Below are 25,641 nucleotides of genomic sequence, written 5' to 3'. Positions count from 1 at the left end.
CCCCCTCCCCCTTGAGCACACCACCACACTGAACTAGTATGCTATTTTCATAAAATCAGGTTGTTATACTGTTTAGCTGTTTAGGTTGGGATAAATTAAATCTAATTAAATTAAAATGCAGTACAAACAAACTTCGAACTTAAAACTTTCAAGTTCAAAATAATTTGCTTATAATAGGTACATAACAATTTATTTGAAGTATAACAACACATAAGGGAGCCCCAGTAAATTTAGTGGGTGGTCCTCAGGTATGAAATAACTTCAGGCCACCTCTGTATGACATTATTTAAACTTCGTAAATATATGTCTTATCTACTCGTGCAAGATGTGTATTATTATTCTGTTTAAGCAGATATACTTATTGAGGAAAACATTTGTGTACGTGTAGAATATTAAGCTTACTTAGACTTCGCATAATGGTAATCCCTTACAACGTGACTTACAATAAGGATAACAGAATATGATTTAAGTGTTATTGATGTATTTATACTTGTATTTTATAATAACACGAGTCAATAGAAGAGACAAGGTTAAAATAATATCGCTAACATTAATTGTGGAACATAACTTAATAAAATATTCAAATAGCCAAAAAAAATGTTCTCGGCACGGCTGTAGAATATTATGTTGTTTCGTATATTATGTTCCCTCGTTCGGCCAACAGCACGATCAAACCCTCGTTCGAGGGAATGCGTAACTGATATGGAAACAAACATATTAAGACGTACACGTTTATAGGTTTGAGTGTTTGATAAATGTTAAACCAAAATTAATTTAATCACTTGGTAAATCGTAATAGTAGTATTCTAATGAGTTTGACATCTTCTTATAAAATACTATTATAATGTCTCCTCGCAAACTTTATTTTAACCACTTATTTTATCCATTGACAAATCTATTATGATTTATATTTTTGTACGTACTACAATATATATTTTGTTTTCAACTAATTTATTGAGATTAATAGTATATATGCGTATATATGCGTATACGTGACACACAGGACTTCACTGTTACTCAATGTAGCAGTAAATATAGTTTTGTCTTTACGTACGATTTCTTTTACAATAGTATATTATATAGCTCATACGGTACACAGCAGATTAGTTATTTAGATGCACAGTGGCAAATAAAAATTTTCGTTAGTAAATTTTTAAATTACGCACTATGGAGAAGCCATGTACCATCGTACCACCGAGTGACACGAATATGTAATAATATATTTTGTAGAGATCGATATAAATCCAACCAATTTTCGAAAATTCGTCAAACTGATGACAGCTATTTATTATTTATTAGCGAGTAAACAAAAATAATAAACTAACTACTTTCATCTATATCGGTTTAATTCGGGTTTGTGGGCGGATGACGCGCGGGTGAAAGAATCCCTTAAGTCTCAAAAGTATATAATAATTCCGTTGATGTTTTAAGGTGGCTCGTTACGAGACGACCCTTTTGGCGGCACTTTATCCCCGACACGACCGGGAAACTAACATTTTCCGAGGGATCAATAACCCTCCTCCTCTCCCCCTGCGGGCTGGTCGACTGGCGTTCTCACTAGGTTAATGTTTATCCGATTACCCCGTCCGGGTCTCGTTGTTTCCCACCGGAATTCTGAGTGAATTATCTTCCGGGGTTTGTTTTGCGCACCCTCGCGGCGGCCACCGCCACCGGAATCCCGGGACTTTCCGTATATAAGACTCTACGTAAGTCCTCCGATCCACTATCAACCCACCCGTGGCAAAATTGTATTGTCTCCCTATATAATATATTGTCTGTTGTAGTATAATATCTGACACACTACTCGATATCGCCCTGATATGATCATCTGACCACCCGCGAGGACCCTCAACAGCTTATATATTTCAATATTTATTGCGGATCAAAAGTGAACACTGGTAATTATTTTAGGTACTTGTGTCGAATAAAATATTTTTTTGTTTTACAAGCTATTATGTCCATCCGTTGTTATAACAAGGACTAAATCGACTTGCGTGATCGTAGACGTTTTCACGTAGTAATATTAGACAAAGTCTTCCGACGGCGGTAGGAATGAAACACATAGACAAAGTAACGGTGATCAGTAACCTGGATTAGTACTTACTGTCTTAATCTCGATGATGTCGTGACAAACGACAATTGTATAGTCCATAATGTTGTAGAATAGGATAAAAAAAATACAATATTTACAGTCGACTTTGGAATGAAAAACATTAAAATATTTTTATGCATCGACTTCGGGATCGAACGGAAATATTACACTTATGGTAATCAAAATGAAACAATTTGTGTCCTTTTTTTACTTACCTTACTTACTTTAATAAATTACCAACATTAAAATACGTATTTTATTGACTATTGTATTCGACTATAAGTATGAAATTTAAGATGTTGAAATAATATCAAATATCTGTTTTCGGACAAATAAGTTTATTTTCATCAAGTTGCATAAGAATACATAATTTGTTAAGAAAAACAAAATATTAACTTCCATCATTATTATTTTTGAATTTAAGTTAATTTTCCGTACCTCCTCATACCTATAACTTTATAAAATCTATGTAATATGAAAGGCAAAGTTACAATTATTGATACAGTTGTTCGTCTTATTAAATCGTATAAAACAAAAAGTTAAATATATCATTATATGCAATTTGCTGTTTAAAGTTAGTTTAATTAACTTGAGAATTTAAAGAAAAATAATTTATTAGAATAAAATAAAACTAAATGATTTTGAAATAAAGCGAATCAATGACAATTTTTTATATTTTTTTCCCTGTATTTTAACATGGTAATACGTAAATTTTTAGACGAAAATAGTTCGCATGACATGTTTTTCTAGCGTAAATTTGTTCGCATGAAAGTATACGAATCGCGAATGATATAATAAAATATGTATCGGTACTATTATATCGGTATCAAAATATAATATACACGAAAAAACAATTTTTGGCGAGAAATAAATTATACACGTGAACAAATTGTCGTATACTATCAATTCAATTTACGTTCAAAAAAATGTCCAATAACAAAATTATGCCATACGAACTATTTCCGGCTAAAAAAACCATTGCCACATCCAGAATACTTAATAAAAGAATTCCTTAACATAAAGTGGTGCAGTGATGTAAATCTTAACTGACCCGTTGTTCGGCGAATAAAAATCAAGACTGATCAATTAATAAATTTTGCCATTGAATGGCTGATATTTTTATGTTAAGTATATCACACTATATTATTATATTATAACTGCTTCTAAATGATAAATTCAATTTACCGTTTGTATATTTATATTTAAATGCTAATGCGACAATTTTTAGCAGAAAATAGTTCAAACGAAATTTTTTAGTGGACATACATTACATAATCTCATGAAATGATTAATCTAGATTTCTGTTGCCGAATGACGGGTTATTGAAGATTTAAGTCACTGCAGCATTTTCTTGCTTCTATTGAGTTTTCTAGGAAGATCGCCTAGTATGGCGTCAGCGATTTTGAACGGTCTGAATTCGAGCTTTAAATGCTTATAAAAAACATTGTGCCTATTATTTTTAATATTTTCCAACTGCTAAAGTAACAATATATCTGGAGTCGTGTATTCAATTTTCACGCTTTTTGGCCCAACAAATACAATTTTATTGATATTAATAATAAAAAAAAACTAAAAAAAAATTTTAATTTAAAATTGTCCGTGAACAGCTCAAAAAGAGTCAAAATATTTTCAAAATTGTATGGTGTATAGAAGATGAGAACATAATCATCCAGTCAAATTTCATGTATCTACAGTTATTCGTTTTTTAATTATAACAAAATAAGAAAATCGCTACATGAGAAATCGAGTGAATATTCAATGTAAAAATATGAACTTCCGACGCTTATAAATTTAATTTAACTTTCATTTCGACACTTTTTTTTTTAATAAAGGTAAACAAAATTATGAAGAATCTTGTATTAAATTTTCAAATCTTAGATTTAAAAAGAAAAATTTTTATGAGTTTCTAACTTAAAATAATTTGCACATTTTTGTGATTTTGCATTTTGTTAATATTTGAACTTAAAATGCTAAAAAATAAAATTGTGATTATGGATTTTAATATTTTTCAAATGTCATTGTAACAATATATTAATAGAGCCTTGTATTAAATTGTCAAGCTTTTTTACCCAACTAATAACATTTTTTGACATACATAGATAAAAAAACTACAGAAAATTGAAAACTGAAAATGTTCGTTAACAGTTAAAAAAAAATCCAAATATTCAAAAAATTGATCGTGTATAGAAAATGCTTGTAAAAGCAAGAATGTGAAAATATCATGTATATACGGTAATTTGTTTTAGAGTTACTCCAAAAACCAAAATTCAATTTTGTCGAAAACCGATTTAACGTAAAAGTTTCCGGTTGTTCTTAATTTTTTTTGTTGTGCTTTTGAAAATTACTGGGAATTGACTGCAATGCACCAACTAGATTCACTTTCCCATTGAACTAGATACTGACGTTTAAAATTGAACCATTATTTCAACTACTTATCGTGTGCGCATACGTAAAAAATAAAAAACACACATCATTGTAAAATAAATACAGTCATCTCTTCGCTCAGAATCTAAAATAAATTAAATATTGAAATATCTATTATGTGCGAAAACCAGCATTAAAAAAAATACTCTTGGTGGTTCAATTATTTCCACTCCACGGGCTTGATTTATTCGGGATTTATTAGACCCCTGGTCTATAGTATTTAACCTAAATAAGAAGCACCGGAAGATTTTTGTGTAATTTGAGTATTCAAACTTTAAAATCTAATACAGAGCATTACGCTTCATTACAATATTCCATGTTATATTAGATTATTTATTTATTAATATTATACTCATACATTGCATAACTTACTATACTAGGTATACCTACTATTATAATGTCTGCGTTTCATTGTTACCCGTATCCAATACAGGTATCTACAGGTACAGCCAATTGAAATAATTAAAAGTGAATCAATGTTATACTAATTCTCGTTATGATTACTTAACGTTATTGTTCAAATGAAAAAATAATGGTTGATAATAATTAATACCTTTAAGCCTGCGAGGCTATTTAAATGACTTGTATTATACATATTATACGCAAATAAATACCAGCATGTTGTAGGTCATATTATGATATAGATGGTTAGGTAATGTTAGGTTTATATTGGCTAACACAATATTATGACATGATATTAATTATTTTACTAAATATTAATAAGGTATATTATTGTTCTTGAATTTATATTTAGTATAATTATGTATCCATTACATGAAATTTCATTTAAAATAGGATTATATTTGACTGTGTGTATCACTATATGGTTCAAATAAATGTAGGTAATTAAGTATATATTATTTTATATATTAATTATAGTCTATAATTGACATTTTAGTTTTTGGTTGTAGCATTATTATGTGAAGAGATTAATTTAAAAAAAATATATATATAATAAATTATATAAGTTCAAATCAATTCAACTTGAAATGTACGTAAAATACACGTGAAATTAACTATTAACACGGGGAAATTTTTAAATTACCTTTTTTTATTTGTTCGTGTATACATTTGGATAGGTACAATTAATATAAGTTTGTTTAGCTTAATATTTATATCATTCAGCTGAGTGAAAGATATTACATTTTCATTTTTCAGATTTATAATTTAATATTAATTATAAAATAATTGCAGTATGAAATATCATCCTGACGTCTACTATTTTACAATAATTGTAAAATAGTAAGAATAATATAATTATTATATTATTCTTACCAAATATAGAATTAGTGTGCACAATAACTTATAATTATAAGTTGTTTATATTAATTCCAGATAAAAGTATAATTTGGTTATCGAGTTTAATTATGGCATAATAATTTATTTATAAAAACAATTTAACTGACAAGTAGTTGATCTTAATAAAACGTATAACTTACCTTCATTTTCGGTAGCTTCTTATCATTTCTATACCAAGTAATGGACGCTGGTGGTCTGGATCCAGCAGAATGGCACTGGACGTCGTATCTTCGGTCAGCCACCAAAACTTCATCCATGGCAGAGAATGTTACTGTTAGCGGTGGAACTAAAATTTATAACAAACGAAGAAGCTTTTTTTTATTAATTATCATCTTATAAGATTAACAAATAATTCTGCATTGAACATATTTTGTAGAAATCGGTTTTCGATAATTATAATGTAATAGGGTCGTATGGTTGTTATACATTTTTTAAATTTATTTATTTGTTCATAAACTTTCTATAGCTAGGTATAGTATTATAAATAAAAACATTGTCTTCAAATTTATACTTAGTATATCACTTTTAGTTCGTATAAGTAAGTAGGAAATCGTAGTTTTGAAGACATTTTATGACTAAACCGAAATTGGTTGTAAGCAACAAGTATTAAAAATTTTCTTGCTAGGGTATGAAGTGGAGATATTGGGTAGGTAGTTCTATAATCAAAAATTAAAATTAAATGTCAATGAAATTCCTCAAAAACAATTTTAGGGGGAGAAATATTGAACCAAAATACCCTATCAGCACGGTGGTGTTTAGTATTACCTACTGCATGTAAAAAAATGTAAGTTTAATTATTTAACTACCTAACTCTAAAATAATGTACATTATTTTTACAAAATGTCATATTAAAATTGCATAAAATATATTAATTTAATATTCTATATGTAATTAGTTAAATTAAAATTCATTCACTATGAATGTGGAATGAACTTACAAGTTACAAGCTAATTATTTGAAGTTATTTTATTTATATTATAGTACTTATAAGAATCGAATAATAATAATTATAATTATAATTATATTATTATTATATTTATAATCATTATAAAGTAATACACCTATCTAGTATCTAATAATAAAAATTTATAATATTTAAAAAATTTACATATTATTAAGTACCTATATAATTAATAGTTATGATTATTTTCATAAAAATTGTTTTCAAGAACCAAGATAATATCTTACATGAATTACATAAAATTCATTTTAGAATGATGTGTAGTCATCACAAAATAATTTTTATACATAATTATTTATTTTTATTTTTAATCCACATATCGGTTTAGAAAAAAATGTAATCTCCATGGTTTGATTAAATTTTTTTATTACATGTTTCTTAAGTCTTTTTAATTTTTTTAAAAATATAATATACACATATTTTTTTTATCAACTAATATTATTATTATCCATAGAGCTGAATATGTACTTTATTATTCAAATAAAATCATATATTATATTATTTAAATTGATAATGAATCTGTCATTGCACGGTATACCGGAGGAATAAAATACTGATTGAGTATGTGATTCAAAAGACATATAATATACGGTAACATATTATATTATATTATATAAATATAGTACGTCTGTGTCGGATAAAAAGAATAATTTTCCCCGTAGGATCCATCTGCACGAGACGTATATGGTACGTAAGCTGCAGGTATATATAAATATATTATATATATGTACACTGGGGGTTTAGAATTTTTCCGTTATGAAAACTCCTGGAACCAAAGTGAAAAATATTACTTTGAATGCTTTCATGAAAAATCATTTCCCCCGCGAGATATCGAGTTTTTCAACTTTCCATAAATAATAAATGTGGTATACGAAAGCCGTGTTGGTACTTAAGTTAACACCAACTGACTACCGAATTAAAAATTTCTAGCCGAACATTTCATCACCTTATGAATACGGATAATAGAATTTTCAATTACGCGTATATATATATATATTATGCTTAATACAATATTTATGTGTGCAACGTACATGTGCGTATTGTTACCAAATACATTATGAACGTAGGTACTCGAAGTAAGTGTGAACTAAATTTCAAACTATAATCTAGATTATCTTAAATGTTAATTCCATTTAAGCGAGAAATAATTAAATTCGTCACGCTTGACTTCGCTTTTAAGTTTTAACCTTTTTCCTCTACGAGATTACGCAGTATTTTAATAAACAATTTGTTATAAAAATTATTATTAATTTGTATATAGGTATACCTACATAGTAATATATGCATATTACGTTTTCAATATTGTGTATAACATTGATTCTTCATTCAAAGGTCTCTCTGCTTATTATTAATAAAAGTGTTAAAGGTTATCCGAAAAGTAAAAAAAAATAATAATAACAACAATAATAATAATAAATAACAATAAATAACATATAATATACAATAATATCTTGTATTGCTGTATACACTACAGCGCTTGTAAAATCACGAGTACAGAAAGAAAATAGAACCTAATAAATGCAAAATTAGAAAGCGGTCTGGTGAGAGATAAACCTGTTTTTTAGGTTCATTGGTGCGAGTCACATATTTTATGTTGCGAATTTATTGGGATGTATTGAATTCGAAAACGATTGTAAAAAAATAACATTCAAAAGGTCTAAAGTTACACGATTCATATCGATATTATTACGCGTCATTCACATTTGCATACATTTTCTACATTTTCTCACATTCTAAAGGAAATTTAGATACCTACTAAGTAAACCAAAAATTAAAACTTACGACCATAGATGCAATATTCAATCAGTAAATAAAGGAACTTTAAACTTAATTGGAGATATTTTACTATGTGCTCACGTAGGAGAAAACGATTAGAAAAGGAAAAATAGATTATTGTACAGTTGTATACTCTACGACTGCAATGTGTAATAAACAATACTGACTCGCGACAAAACACCTCGACACGGTTCTATTTGGTTTTAATTAAATTAATTTTAAAACATAAATTTACGCGCACCCATATGTTACCGCATGTGTAGGTAACAAATTACACAATACTCACAGGCGATGAACAGATAAATTGTATTCAAATTATTAATTGCACGCGCATATTATATACAGAGGGTCCCTGCTTTAGTTTTATATTATGTGTGCTACACAAAAGCACGGTGTACGTTTTATGTTATTAATAATAAGTTTATGTCGTTAATAAATTATGTTTCTATGGGTGTTGGTTATTTATACTTAAATCAGTGACCGCTGTCGCTTGAATTTTTTTACACAATATAACACCATGCTGCATAAAGAATTTTTTTTCAATCATGATTATTCTAAAAGTTTTATTATTTCCTACATATTATAATAGGGCTTGGAAAATATTAAGCACTGTCATCATTTTCGGATTATTTCCAAAAACTTAGTTGAACTATAAAACGTATAGGTACCTACCAACATACAGTTGTACCTATATTATGTGAACTAGTGATTATTAATGATAAATTCGTGTACAAAAACTGTATAGCAAGTTCAAGTCAGATACGTTTATTATTTTTTTTAATTATGTATAGGCTACCTACTCATTTTTATAAAATATATTATTACCTGTCTCTTACACATACATATAGGTTTATCTATCGTAATATTTCGGGAAAACATAATAAATATTTAACATTCAAACCATAAAACTAACAATAAAGTTGTTAAGTTACGAGTTTTTTTTATAAATGTCATGAAATAAAATATGTAAAATGCAAAACCTAATCAAACTATTTTTGTTCAATTAATTATTATAAAATTTGAAATATTTATTTTTAATATTTCCATAACTATATGTTTTCCATTCAGTGCCAATTATTGTTTTACCAGTGCCTATAATGGTTAGACGTGCATAGTATTATCACTTTATTGCTTATATTATAATTTATCGTAAAAATATATAATTATATTGATATTAAGTTACCATTATCTTGAATAGTTACAAAGCGCAGACATACGTTGTGTTAATTTAGCCCCGCCTTGTTTTCAAAGTCAATATGTTGGTCACTATATTTTAGTGAGGTACAATATTTTGAGAGGTGTTATAACGTAATATGTATACGTATACAATATACTCTAATTCATTGCTTTTAATGAAAATTGACTTGTTAATGCACATTTACGCGAGTGTATAGTCAGAATCAAAACCACTAACATGAGCATATGTACATTATAATATTCATTAACTAATCACCGAGGAAATTATTACAGCATACATTCCATTTTGGTTAAAATATATCGTTCAAAGTTTGTTTTATTTTACATTATACGTAATATGTGGTTTCAATGTTTTGTTTTTATTATTAATTATTTGAGATGATAATGGGCCACACTGAACATAATTATGTGGGAACAGGAGGCCCAACATTGTTTCTAGATTATATTTTGAATAGTCAAAAGGTACAAATATTTCAAGAATGATAATAATTAAAAGGTTAACATTATATAAAATAACAAAATAATATTATACACTACGTACGTTTGTGTTATCCTTTAGATGAAATCTGAGTAAGAAATGTTTAAGTGTAATTTAATAAAATACAACTAGTATTATTTAAAATGACGGCTATTATGCTTTATTGCAATTTAAGAAAATACTTTATACATTGTATAATATTTAAGTTTTATGCTGTGCTATAAAGTTTACATAAATAAAATAAAATTATCAAATTAATTACTATTTAATATTTATTATATAGAAATCCGAATTATTTATCAATGATAGATGGATATATAATATTATACATACAGGGAGTACTCAATAATATTTTGGAAATGAATGTACCAAATGGATAACAATAATAATAATTATAACAATATCATTTATTTTTACAAATAATTAACATAATTAATGCACAAGAAAAATAATATAATAATAATAATTATTATTATTAAAATTAACACATTCATTGAAATCAGTTTTAGATTCGGAGCGGAAAGATGAATGTATAGATTTTGCAATTTTGTATGTTTTTTATTTGTGTGTCTCGATTTTTAAACACCTATTAAATTTAATTAAAAATTAAAAAAAAATAGATAATACAAGAAAATAATTGAGTTATATTTATGTTAGTAAAAACCTCAATAAATAATAATTAATAATACCTACAAATAAAATAAGCTTGTGAGTATTACACGCTTACAGTTGAATATTTTATTTCATTGATTAACTATAAAACACAATAAAACATTATACAAGAATAATACTATTGTAGTACCTTTGCCATTTTGATTCACCGACATATTAACCTAACCTGTACAGTGTACCTAATAGGTAACGTCTAACAGCAAAATATAAAAAATAGTTATACAAAAACCTACTGAATCAATAGCGAATATTCAAAACAGTTAATCATAATTAGTTTTAGAGTACCTAACCCCTATACTGTCAACATCAATAAGTGTCTTATTTATTCTGTCACGTTATTAAATTAGTGCTCTACGAATTTGCATAAGCCCAAAAAAAGTAATCGAGAGTGTAATTAGCGGAGTATTTTCGAAGGTTGGCTATAATATATTATATTATTATGTACATAATTCTATGCGTCCAAACAGCATACATGGGTACGTACCTAATATAATCTTGGTAAGTTTCTCATTAATGTGTCAGGTGGTCCGATTACTCTTTATTAAAACAAAATACATTATTAAGCGTGCCATGTGCTGAGCGCAATGGTGGACAAGAGGGTACACGCGGTGGCTGTCGTTTATCATATAGCTGGCGAGCACAGGATTAACACGAATACCATTATTACGATAGCAATATTGTACAAAATTCATTAAAGTAATAACAAACCGTGCTAAACAATATAACCATATTATAAGGAATGGTAACACGAAAGAATATTTCGTTTATTTTATATTACTCGCGGTGATATGAGATAATATTATGTCTTGATCGCGGTTAACCGTAGGACTTTTTGGTTTTGATCGATTCGAAACGAACAATACGGCGAGACACATAATAATAATATAAACATAACGTAGGGTGAATTATTTTATTTTCACTTCGTGACTTTTCGCACATTGCCCTTTGTTGTTTATTGGGCCGTTGGCGGACAACAAATAATCAAACACGCTTCGGTCAGAGTGGGCGTCGAACAAAAAAAAAAAAAATTCTTTTCACACTACCACCACGAACCGATGTAATAGTAGTCGGATGAAAAAAAAAGAAAAACGAAACACCAATGCATTTTATTTCGCATTATATTTTTCATCAAGGAACTTAATTTTTTTTTTGTGTACACACGATTACGAATAGTAATTACTTGGTGGACGTAAAGTGTAGGTCGCGAGATAGAAAAAGATGAATAAAGAGAGCGCGAGATAGAGGAAAGTAAAAAGAGAAAAAGGGACGGAGATAATGGATTCACGAAAGGCTAATAAAGTTCGTTAGGTTTTTTTTACCGTTTCTTTTCTCTCCTGCTTAATTCTGACGTCCAATTAAGACCGTTAGATCGACGACCTTACCGACCCTTGCAAGGCTGCCATCGACTATAATACATATATACCCGCATACATCACCGGTAGACACATCTGTATATAAATAATTATATCCGTTGGGTTTTAATTAACCACCCATCCCTCCTTCTCTCACAATCGACTCGATGACGGTAGAAAAAAATTTAGACGACGTCATAGAGTTTGTTTTTGTATTTTATTGTTGGCAACAAAATATTCTATTATATTATATTCTATTTTTCAGATGAAGAAAGAAAAAATCACAACATACTATGGAACTTTTATAAAATAACCAGCCCCAATTGCCAACGATAAAACGCTATCTAATTTTCTCAAGACAACCAAATAAATTAGAAAAAAATATTCAATATTTTGTTGTGCATCGTATATTATAATATTATACTCACGTCTAAGATCCAACACGACTGAGGCTTGTCGGGGATCCATTAGCTTTGTGTTTGACGCTTGGCACGTGAACACCGAGCCGAAGTCGTGGCGACTGACAGACGGCCAGTGCAGCCTGTTTTCGATCGCGTTCATTGAGTTGTGTTCGCACTCATCATCCACCACTTGGTCGTTTTTTAGCCACACGACTACCGGTGGAGGATTTCCTAAAAAAAAACCATAAAGATCCCATCAGTCGAATTGCGTGTTTATTAGATAGATAACATTATTGTTTAATATTAACATCACAGTACTATGATTATTATATACAAGATAAAACCATATTTCTATGGCTTGGCGTCAGGAAATGCAATCAATCACTCATCGCCATTGATATTAAGTAACGTCCGTTGCTACTAGTTCCCGGATGGGTGACCACCCGGGTTCTTATAGTGACAAAAACCTTGACACTGCACATACACGTGTTTCAACCGTACCAACTTTAGTAACCTTACCAACCCTACAAACCATGATCCTTAAAATAGCTAATGACCATAGTTGGAGGGCTCAAGTTCAATAAAAATAAATAAAAAAAAAACCATATTTCCAGATTATTTGATATGTGTATTATCTACATCACTATAATAATATAAGGGGCATTATTGTGTTAATAATATGTTTATGCGCTGCAGACGTTGTTTAGAACTATTATTGCGATTTAAAAATTTTGCTGCACGCCTCGAACAAGTGTATCCGTGGCATAACGTGTGTATTTTCATTATTATTATTATTGGGACATATGAGGAAAGTCACTGATACCTTTGAAAGTTGGCATACCTAACTGTTTGGAAACGTGATATTTCTCAACAACTCAGGTAAATTCGAGTAATGTTTAATAATAAAAATAATAATAAAAAACAAAGTGTTTGTTATTTAGAAGAATTCAGTATTACGGTTAAATAGTATATAAGCAAAATGACAAAAAAGGTTTATAAAAAAAATTCCCTTTGAAATCAAGTTCAACTCCTCAAAGGAATTTGTTTGTTATGCTTGAAGTTTCATCAACTTGTTTATTAAAAAACAAAAGTATTTTATGTGATTTAAATTGATTATAATATAATATAGACTTAAAATAACACAATACTGGAATGTAAGTACCTTTTATTTTTAAAAGTAATATTTTAAATTAATTTAATAATAAAATGTTTTACTTTCACTATTATACCTATAAATATTATAATATACTTATTAAATTCTAAGACAAAAAAAGATATTTTATATACATAAGTAGTAAATCAAAAAAGTATGGAAACACATATTTAAAAATAAAAATTATTAGCAATTCATGGACTAATTATATTCCATATTTTCATGTAAATATTATTTATTTATATTATAGATACAGTACGTACGTACTGTACTTAGGTACCTAACCATTTTGTGATAATATAAACGAACTTATTATTTGTATTTTAAAACTAATACACGTAATAGTAATTTAAATTATAAAATCTATAAATAATGTAAGTAATATTATTATAAATAATATAAATAATTAATATAGATCACATGTTTTATCTTTACGACTTTTGTCTATAAATATATTAAGAATATTATTAATGAAATAAAATAAAACAACTCTCGAAAATTTGAAGAAATAGTAACTAAATATTTAAAAAATATATAACTACCTACTTTATATTTTAACTAGCCATTTTGAAAAAATATTTTTTTTTAACATAAATATGTTTCTGAGTTGGGTTAATAAATATATTTTTATTTTCTAACCGATTTTCGGTAACGCTTTGTTTATTATAGAAACAAATAAAATGTACAAATGAACTAATTCTCACTAGGTATCTATATATATATATAAATTGGTTACTTATTAGTTATTAAAAAATATTTATGATTTATACATTTTCGTCGAAGTATTGGAATAAACTATGCTAAAGCCTCATCGCTTTTAAGTTAGTAATAATAAATAATAATATTTAGTTCTATGTAGAGATGAAACAAACGAGATGAATCGCAAGTACCAATCATAAAACATCTGTAATTTCCCTATCAAAATTATAAAAATCACGGTTTAATTATACTAAAACAAATATTTGTTCGGGATCATGAAAGTATGAAGAAATGATGAAATAGTTAAAACATTAAAGTAAATAAAATTCACATCACAGTGTCACACTAATATTATGATTGCATGAATGCATCAGTTTTTAAAAAAATAAAATCATTTTGATTCCTAATTAACTACATGTGATTATTTTAATTCAGCAACATACTATGTTAATTTCAGAAACTGAACTGCATAGATCGACAATTTAAAATTCATACTCGATGCTCAAAATATTTTTTCATTCAATCACCTTTGATTATTTATATTTTAACAAACTTCTATATGCATCACTCAATATATAAAACAAAACTACCCTTTTCATATTTTAGAGAATACTTCTTACCAAACTGTACTTGAGTATATTGTTCATTTTTGTCTTTTAAACTTTTTTATACCCATAGGTATAACTATTTTAATTAAACATTTTTAAGCATTTTATATAATTTGTTTTGTGATTGATTCTTTAAACGTACCTAATATAAAATAAAGTTGTATTATCATAACTCTTAATATTACTTAACAATACAAAGCTTATAATATTTCAAAAGAGTTTTATAGAAGAATAAACGGAAAAATGTATTAGTACATTTTAAATATATATTTAATATTATATTAAAATAGTGGTATTGAAAATAAGTAGTTCTCATTATTATTTATATTATACTTGTAACTAACAAGGGCCTAGTATTGGTATTTTAAAATATAAAATAATAGTAAATTAAAAAATATGCATAATATCTTTACATCGTGTATATTAATATTTATAGCACGGCGTATTATATATACAATATAAGTACACTAATACCGATATACAAAATTCGCTAACTTTTTTACTAGTATTATATTTATTTAGTATGCATCTGTGCTTGTTAAATTATATTAATTATTAATTTAGAATTTTAATAATTTTTTTATTAGCATACATCAAAAACAACTAAGCACACTGCGTATTTTCCACTATATTCATATATTAGGTATATTATATTGTTTTGGAAATATATACTTTGATATAATTTGTTTATAACAAAAATTATAACATGTGAGTCATAGTGGCATTTAAAATACTCATATAAAAATTATATTGTACCTATTATATTGTTTTCATTATACCTTATAATAATATTTTGTATAGACTATAAACGGAATAAGTAAAATATTATATGTTCTGGACTCCATAAACCAAATAGATTTCTGATAGAATCGACAACAATCTGATCTCTCTCTCTATATATTTATGCATACGGGTTACGTGGTAGAGTATGGAAAAAGTGAAATAAAATAAAAATAAAACCTTTTTTCCTCTTCTGAAAAGAGAAGATTACAGTACCACGTGTCTCAGCTGTTGCCACCGACTTCATTCTGATTTGGCAAATAAATCGTTGAATTAATATCGGCGATGAAATGGTATATATAGTTCCGAGGAATAAGGGGTAAGGGGTGACAGAATTGAAGAGAAACCAATGAAGTTCAATCCTAAAAAGACCCTAGAAATTGGGTATTTAGCTTGGACCTTCTGCGCTTTATAAATTAAGTGCAATTTATTCGGACAGGTGATATAAACATTTTTTTTTTTGCAATCTACTATCAGCACCACCTAATAAATTATTTTTTATCTCCCTTTTTTATCGACGCCCTTCTCCTAAAATGTCTTTGTGAACAGGGCGTACTTGGATGGTTCAGTGCGTATCACGCAATACCTCAAAATAAAAATATATAATCTCCTGGTGTTATTTTGAGCAAATAATTCACGTAGTACAATGAAACTACATCGAAGCACAACTTATAAATCCAATAACCCATCACAATATTTTAACGTTAATTTCACCAAACTCTCGCGTGTGTGAGTGTAATAAAATAATGTACCTGTTTAAACGGATGTATAACGTCATCGTTAAAGATTCGTATGTATTATTTTTATTATTAATGTATTGCCTATTTAAAAAGTGCCCCTTGGAGGACTCGTCATGGTTATAAACCGGTGGTGGGGTCTATAATAAGTACCTGTGTGCTATATCTACTTATTGCACGCCCAGACAAATAATTCAATTTCTCGTTCCATCGGGGAAAAATTACTAGCTAAACTTTGCCAGTTTAATCGAACACGCGTGTCTAAGACACAGGTAATAGTTCAGAAAGCAATAAACATAAATACTACATAGGTGGTAGCGAGTCCGTTGTCGAGGTAACTGCCTTTAATTAACCGACCACAATAGTGCAATGCGTGCGAAAACGGTCTGTACTCTGTAGTTTAGGTCAGCTGCACCGCTGCAACACTATTCCGGAAAAATGTGGAATCTTGTTGATTTTAATATAAACGTTTGTATGTATACATACACGATTCGAAAAATTAAATTTGTCTAATATTATAAGCGATTCTTCGTGGTTTTAAAATACGCAACGTTGCATACAATAGAACAGAATATTGTGTGAACAATTTTAATATATTAATATTTTAACGTATTATCGTTTTGTGCAGTTGAAGACTCTGGAGCTTTAACCTCAGAACTTTTGGAAAACATGATTTTATTTTACACTTTAAAAATTGTTGGATTTATATCATATTTGATGTTTTGACTTGGAGTTTATGTAATTGTGATTAGAGATATATTTTAGAACTAAAACAGATTTCAGAGTGAATATCATAAGATTTAGTTTGATACTAAAACGTTTTTTCATACAACGGCAGCATTATAAATATTGTCAAAAGTAGCCTTTGAATTCTGATTTTAACACATCACCGTGAAACTTTGAAATATAAACGAAAATTCTCCCTTTGGAAAATTAAAATCATAAGGTAGGTATACCATTCTAATATAGCAAATATATAAATACATTAGACAGATTGATAGCAATAGACGACCCGCTTGCCTACACTACTATTTTACGGAAATTTGCCGAGTGAAAATGACGCGGCCAATACCAATCGATCCAGCAATCGATGTCATGTTCACTCGGTCAATTGCGACACAACAACCAATCAGAAGTACGTCTGGGTCGGTCAATGCGTATAAATACGGGTGCGTTCGACCGACCAGTATCCAGTCTTTCTCCAAAATACCAAACGTCAACATTTACACACAAACCAATTATTGCCGATATTGGATATTGAACATTACTAAACACCGACGAAGAGCACTAGCCGACAGCGGAGATTACCAGCCAACCACTGAAGACTACCATAACCGCCAGACCGTACGACGACCACCTTTGACGCCGGAAACCTACAAATATCCACGGACTCGAAGTGACGCGTGTAGCCCTGCGGCCGACCACATCCAGCGTCAAAGAGACGGCGAAACCTGCAAAAGACAACCGTTCGGATAGGTTGACCAATCAGCTCCACAGAAGACGTGGGAGAACCAAAAATAGTCCTTTTCAGGACTACCATAGTCTGTCATCCCCCCGAGCGCGCCTTCTTATACCACGCTTTTCCGTACGGGTCCACGAGCCGACGCCACTTGTTTGAGCGGGCCGAACGTGACCATTCGTACCTACCCCAAACTTGTATATCAATTATAAAGATCATTTCTCCACAATGTCAAAGTGATCTTGACTCTATCACCCATTCAATACGGGATAGGGGACGTGAATCGTTTTCCCAAATGTATTATACTTCATATATGAAACATAAAAAATAAACATATGTGATTACCATAATAACCAAACGGGATTAAAATTTATTACGTGGCGGAGATTCGCCAACGGCGGCTCCGTTACAAGATAACTATTATACATTATCGGGACAGTTGGTCGGGCCTGAGATTTTTTATTTTTAGTAAATATATTAATTGTAAGAAAAATTTGTTTATACCATATTTTTCTACTTTAAATAGTTTTATAATATGTGACCAGTGGCAACCATTTAGATAAACAAAAAAATAATTTATATTTATTATTAGTTGAAAAAAATCTTTTGTGAGCTACTCTTTAGCTACCTAAAGGAATAGAAAAAAAGCTATAAGCACCCTCCAATAATTCTCAAGGAATCTATTGATAAAACGGTTTAGTTTTTATTGAAAACGGTCCAGTAGTTATCGATTTTATTAACTTAGGATAAACCAGCATCTATTTGTAGCTGTATAACCCGACTTTGCCCGTCAAAAAATGAAAAAATATTAAATATAGCGATGTATATGTGTAATGTGTATATTGGTTTTGGTGTGGGTACCTCAGTTCACGGTCGAAATTGAGCAGGTGTACCTCACTTTGTGAACTAATTCGACTGAGATGGATAACTCGCCTATGGCAAATTGGATATAGCACTTGATATAAATCGAACTAGGTTCAAACTTCAAACTACTCTCTAAACTTTCATAATATTTGCAAGAACAAGCAATTTTACATTTTCACAAAATCGGTCAAGTAGTTTTTGAGAACCTACCTATACAAATTATAGTATACAAGCATACATTCAACTCTCATATTTGTATTAAGCTATAATTCTTTTATTCGAAACCATAAACGTGAGGATTTGACATATGCAATATGGCAACCACTAATATACAAAAAAAAAAAATACTATTTTCTACTAATTATTATAATAATCTGTAAACTATTTAACCAATAGAAACATTTACAAACAACGATTTCCATCGCAAATCTCAAAACCACCGTTTGAGCACCTCTCCTGGTTGGACCTGTCGATCCAAGCGTGAATCCAAATACTTCAGGAATCACTCAAACACACACAAAATATTTCTTCAAAATCGGACCAGCCATTTAGAAGTTCAAATATAGGTACACACACACACAGAATAATTATATATAAATATATAACTATGTCTTTTATACCTAATATACGACTATACGAGGATATCCTCGGATCCTGTTGGACGGATTGAAACTTTTATAACCGGAATTTGTTCTGAAGATTGAAATATAATATTTCTGAAACTTGTAAATTCATAAATAATCATATCAATGATCAAAACTTTATGTGCTATGTTTATAATTTTAAATTTTATTAATGGTGGAATGCTTCGCGTTTATAGGTACGATTAAAATATTTTTGAATTAAAACAAAATAACAAAAACCGTTTAAAGAGAAATCATTGTTTTACGTTTGACAATTCAATTTCGATAAAATGTAAGCACTAAAGCTGAAGATTAAACATTTTTTTCTGCTCGAATAGAAGACGAGACATAATAAAATAATGAAAAAATGACATTCAATTGTACAATTAATACAACCATTGTTCTACTCAGAACCTAATATCAATGTTATATTGATATACTTTAATAATACGAACATTTTAAACATATTAAATTAAATTCATACTAATCTATTTCGCATGTATAAATGTTTTTGTTTTAATGAACATTTTTCAGATTAGGAAATAAAATATTTTATCAGATAAATCATGAACGTCTTTAAAAATATCAAAAATGTGATACATAAAAAAATATAAGTAATTGTAGTTTAGTAATAGGATAGTAGACGCCTAAAGCGAAAGTGATGAGGTATTAACAAGCAGTTAACAAGTAACGACAAAGTAATTTTTCATTATTATAATACTAAATAATATGATATGTAAAATATCTTGAATATAAACAGAAAAATATGAAAGGAATATGATATTATGCACTTATGATAAAAAAAAATGTACAATATAAAATAATATTAATATAAATAATAATATTACAAAAAAAATCAATACATATGTGACTCGAACTAGATTTAAAAAATACTATTAATTATCATAGATGTGCAGTTGCTAATAATAATCCCGAGCAACAAACTATAATGACAGATATTTTCAAGTGGCCTTTCGACTAACAGTTTTAAAGTAAAGTCCCCGACTCCTATACACGTCTCCAAATGACACGTACTCAAGACACTCGGCCGTTCGGGGTGAATAATAGAGCGGAACAACAACAAATATAAACTCTTTGTCGACGGAGATAGTGGCGGGGTCGCGTTGTGCGAGCGTCTGGGAGATGTGTCAGGGGAGGCGCATCCAAAGGTCTACCGTGGTACAACGGCACATTACGCGGCGCGGATGAAAGCTCTGGTTGGGTTTAGCGGGCACGAATTCCGATCGACAAATTTATTTGTGACGTCTATACGCGACGGAACGACTCGATCGTTAAACACCGAGCCCGTGACCAATTCTCGTGAGAGCCCAGAAGAAAAAAATAATGGCTATATTATGTCATTATTATTGTACACGTTATTGGTACCGGAGAGTTATTTTTTCGTTATATAACTGTCGTTATGCTCTCGCGAGACCGTACTTACTACACTGTGGAGGTACTATGCGATGCGCAAATATTATTACTACCTACGTTATGCGATGCGAATATTTAGGCATTGTTTACCGGATCGTTTTGTTTTACGACCATCGTGGTAGACCAATGTGAATTATTATTATTATTCCATCCCTTAAAAACAATATTATTACCAGGGAAATGGTTATCGCAAAATTTATCGACAAAAATCACAAACAATCGATGGTCATATAATATCATATAATATATATATTTAATGGACGTTAAAAATCAAAAATGATTAGAAAACGTGTTTGCATAGATGATAATAATATTATATTTTATGACAGTAAGAGCAATACATACGCCAGTGAGTGCGCAAATAAGTAAGATACTGTTGGAGAATTTGTTGCTGAATTCAGGACAACAATATTAATATAAAACTGTAGGTATAATATACCGAACTATAAAACACTTTATCTAATAATATATTTTGTTAATTTCTGGGCTATTCGGGAAAATTTTTCGCTATTGAAGTTAAAACAAAAACTTGGAGGAATTAAATATGCCTACTAGTAAGCAATAACAACATAATATAAGTACAACAAAAAAGATTCGTTCTCGTAATCAATATTATAAAAAAATATAGTTAAATTAAAAAGTTTTGTTTGACTTGAGTAAAGTATAATGTAATTAATTAGCACATCACTTACTTTGAGTTTCAATTAAAAGTAAATATAATGGGCTGAAATGAATCATTGATCAAATCTTCGTGACATATTAATATCATATTATTATATTGATAGAGAGATCCGCTGATCTACCTTTTACAGTAAATCCATATAAAACATTGTTAGGTTATACACTTATACCTAATGATTATAGATAGGTACGCATTGGGTGTCTGAATTAAACGTATGCAATAAAACATGTATGATAATGTTGTGCATTCGATTCAATAGGTATTCAGATAAATATTTTATAAGACAAAATTGAAGAGGGAATTAAATAATAATAAATTGTGTAACTGATCTTTGTGTTTTGACCTTAGGTAGGTATGGCAGTTAAAATAGAAATATCTAATAATAAGACGAATAAAATCGTATAAAAGAATTGAAAAAAAAATGGTGTTACATAACAATACAATAATATGCTGAATGAAATAAAATGTTAGCAGTAATCGAAAATAGTGTAAATACGTTATACAATTTAATAGGAAAACAAAAAACAATATAACGAAGAATTGTAGTAGCGTAAGCACATTGCACAACGTATTGAGAAGACAGGTTAGTAATCTTTGATTAGAATTCCGAGCATTTTATAAATGTGTTTTTTTTAAATATTATTTCAAATTTAACGATTTTTGTTTTATTTTTATTGTTATTATTATTATTTTTTTTTTTTAATATATTAATGTTGTTTTATTTTAACATTTACTTTAGAAAACGACAGACTGTTTAAAAGTTGTTATTGCTACAAATTCGGATAGTTGTCTAATTGCGATGAAAATACATATTTTTACAAAGGAAAATATATTTAACGCGTATAAATTACAAACTATACTTACAACCATATATTTCAATCGGTATAATAAATAATTTTCAGCGGAGCGATGAATGTATTGATTTTACAATAATGACGTGTGTTTTTTTTTTAATTGTGTCTATCATCACCTTTTAGGACAGTAAAAATGCATAAATTTTCTTCAACAGCATCTTTTCTGGTACGAGATTAAACCTAGTTGGTTCTTCTGTGGGTCAAAAGAAAAAAATTACCCAATAGTTTTCAAAAGCGTCAGGAAAAACAAACAAAAAATAAGAAAAAATTCAGATTTTTACGCTAAACCAGGTTTTGAAAAAATTAATTTTGTTTTTAAGTATAACTTTAAAAAAAAATAACAGAATATAGATGAAATTCGCACTTAATGTTTTTTTATTCGCGATCATATCGAAATATTGCAATTATTTTTGAGAAATGTATAGACATAAGACAATTTTAAGGTTTATTAATTCTTTTTAAACTATTGTCGATACAAAATTCTTTGGTCGGGAAAAAAACGTGAAAATGTAATACAATGTTCCTCATAAGTTGATATTATTGGAAATTAAAAATAAGTTGATCGTAAATCCACAATGTTTTTTACGAGTGACCGAAGTTAATATTTCGACAAAATTCATTAAAAACGTAAACATTTCCAACTTATTTCTAGTTAGAAATTCATAAAAAAATTTCTATTTATATATAAGCTTTGAAAATTTAATAAGTATAATAGATTCTACGTTTTTCTACATTAAACAAAAAAATTAGTTTACCGGAAACTTCAATTCACTTTTACGACATTTTGAAGCTGGACATTGGATATTTACTAGTAAATTATCAAACATCCATACAACGATTTTCTTATTTTCTCATAATTCAAAAACTAATAACCGTAAGACGTACTTGACGTTTTCATCAAATGTGTATTATATCCTATACACGATAAAATTATCTAAATATTTCGACTTGTTTGAGTTATTTATAGACATTTGAATTTTTTCTACAATTTTTTTTCTATAAATGTCAAGAAAATTGTATTCGTTGGGTCAAAAAGCTTGAGAATGTAACACAAGGTATCATATAAGTTATAATAGAATTCGATAAATAATAAAGATCCTATAATAAGAACGATTATTTAATATTATATAATATTGTTCATATTTTGACAAAATTTATCAAAATCTCGAAATTTATAAATTATTATAATTAAAAAAGGTGGGTAAGTGGATGTCGCTCTGCTGTACAGTAGGTTAGAAGTGGGTCACTGTATAATGGACAGTATTAAATTTGAATTCAATGATATAATATCACTGTATAAGAAAAACGATTCTGAGCGGAGACGGTATATCAGTCTATGTATTAGACATATATATACTTATCTATGGTATTAAAAAAAAATTGACCTATAATAGGTACCTATAATAAATTCCAAATTAATCATATCATAATATCCATTAGGTACTTATAGTTATAACGCGTTATACATCAACAACAAACCATGATACTATCATAGATACATATAATAGTATACTTTAGAAGTTTCCTAGCTAAGTACCCACGAATAATATTATACTATCACAAAAAAATAACAAAAATAGTTATTCTAGGTTTTTTAATATATCATTTCGTCCACATTTGAACTTAAAATGACTATAAAAATAAACTGTGCTTATGTATTTTTTAGATTTTTTGGTAACAGAATTATCTTCTTACGTGGAATCTTGTTTTAAATTTTCAATTCTTAGGTATAAAAGTTGAACATTTTATGAATTTTTAACTAGAAAATAATTATTCAATTTTAAATTTGATAAATTTTATAAAAATTCGATCTTTAAATGCTTATAAAAAAAATTGTACCTATGAATTTTTAATATTTTTCAACTACTATTTTAACAATATATCAGGAGCCTTGTATTAAATTTTTACACTTTTTGATCCAACAGAAAAGACGAAAACGGTCAGTCAGCCTACTATGATAATAATATTAATTAAGGTATATTATAAACATAATATATATTAGTATTATTAAGGTGACTAAACTAATTTATATATAGCCCATTTACGTGGAACCTTGTTTTAAATTTTCAATCCTTAGCTATAAAAGTTGAACAAAATAATTATTACATTTTAAATTTGATAAATTTTGTCAAAATTTGAAGTTTAAATGCTTATAAAAAAAAATTGGATATAAAATGTATTTTTAATATTTTTTAACTCCTATGATAACAATATAATATCAGGAGCCTCGCATTAAATGTTCATGGTTTTTTACCCAAGAAATAAAATTTTATTGATATTTATAGAAAAAAAAACTAAAAAAATTGAAAACTGACCATGTCTGTAAACAGCTCAAAAAAAGTCAAATTATTTTCAAAATTTTATCGTGTATAGAAAATGCTAATATAAACATTCAGTGAAATTTTCAAGTATCTACAGTCATTCGTTTTTTAATCATAACAAAATAAGAAAATCGTAATATGAGAAATCGAGTGAATATCAAATTGTTGGAAAAATATGAATTTCAAACACTTATAAAAATTTAATTTGACTTGCTTGTAGACATTTTTTTTTTGAAAAAGATAGACAAACTTATGAGGAATCTTGTATTACATTTTCAAATTTTAAATTTAAAAAGAAAATTTTTCATGAATTTCTAACTCAAAATAATTTGCAAATTTTCGTCATTTTTATGTATTTTGTCAATATTTGAATTTTATATGCTTATAAAAAAAATTGTGATCATGGATTTTTAATTTTTTCCATGTGCCTTTGAAACAATATACTAGGAGCCTTCTATTACATTTTTAAACTTTTTTAACCAACAAATAACATTTTATCCATATTTATAGAAAAAAAAACTAAAAAAAATAGAAATTGAAAATTTCCGTAAACAGTTCAAAATAAATCAAAATATTTGGAAAATATTGTGGTGTATAGAAAATGCTGATATAAACACTCAGTAAAAATGTCATGTACTTATGGTAATTTTTATAAGAGTTACACCAAAAACCAAAATCGATATTTTCAATAACAGATTTTGTGTAAAAATTCCCGATTTTTCTTAATTTTTTTTTTGTTTTTCACGGTGTTTTTAAAAACTACTGGAAAATGTTC

General features: G+C 28.2%; 1 protein-coding gene across 1 annotated transcript in view; it reads right to left on the bottom strand.

Annotated features, from left to right (window-relative positions):
* The window catches only part of LOC100168093 (hemicentin-1), a 197,407-nt gene that overhangs the window by 97,074 nt on the left and 74,692 nt on the right, over window positions 1–25,641 (bottom strand). The window contains exons 3-4 of the mRNA XM_029490229.1: window positions 12,680–12,883; window positions 5,956–6,101 (exon numbers count right to left, since the gene is read on the bottom strand). Coding sequence (XP_029346089.1) covers window positions 5,956–6,101; window positions 12,680–12,883 — 350 coding nt within the window. The remainder of the gene's footprint in view (window positions 1–5,955; window positions 6,102–12,679; window positions 12,884–25,641) is intronic.

This window comes from Acyrthosiphon pisum, chromosome A2, assembly GCF_005508785.2.
Source record: "Acyrthosiphon pisum isolate AL4f chromosome A2, pea_aphid_22Mar2018_4r6ur, whole genome shotgun sequence".
NCBI classification, from domain to species: Eukaryota; Metazoa; Arthropoda; class Insecta; order Hemiptera; family Aphididae; genus Acyrthosiphon; species Acyrthosiphon pisum.
This window is presented reverse-complemented; position numbering and strand designations above follow the sequence as displayed.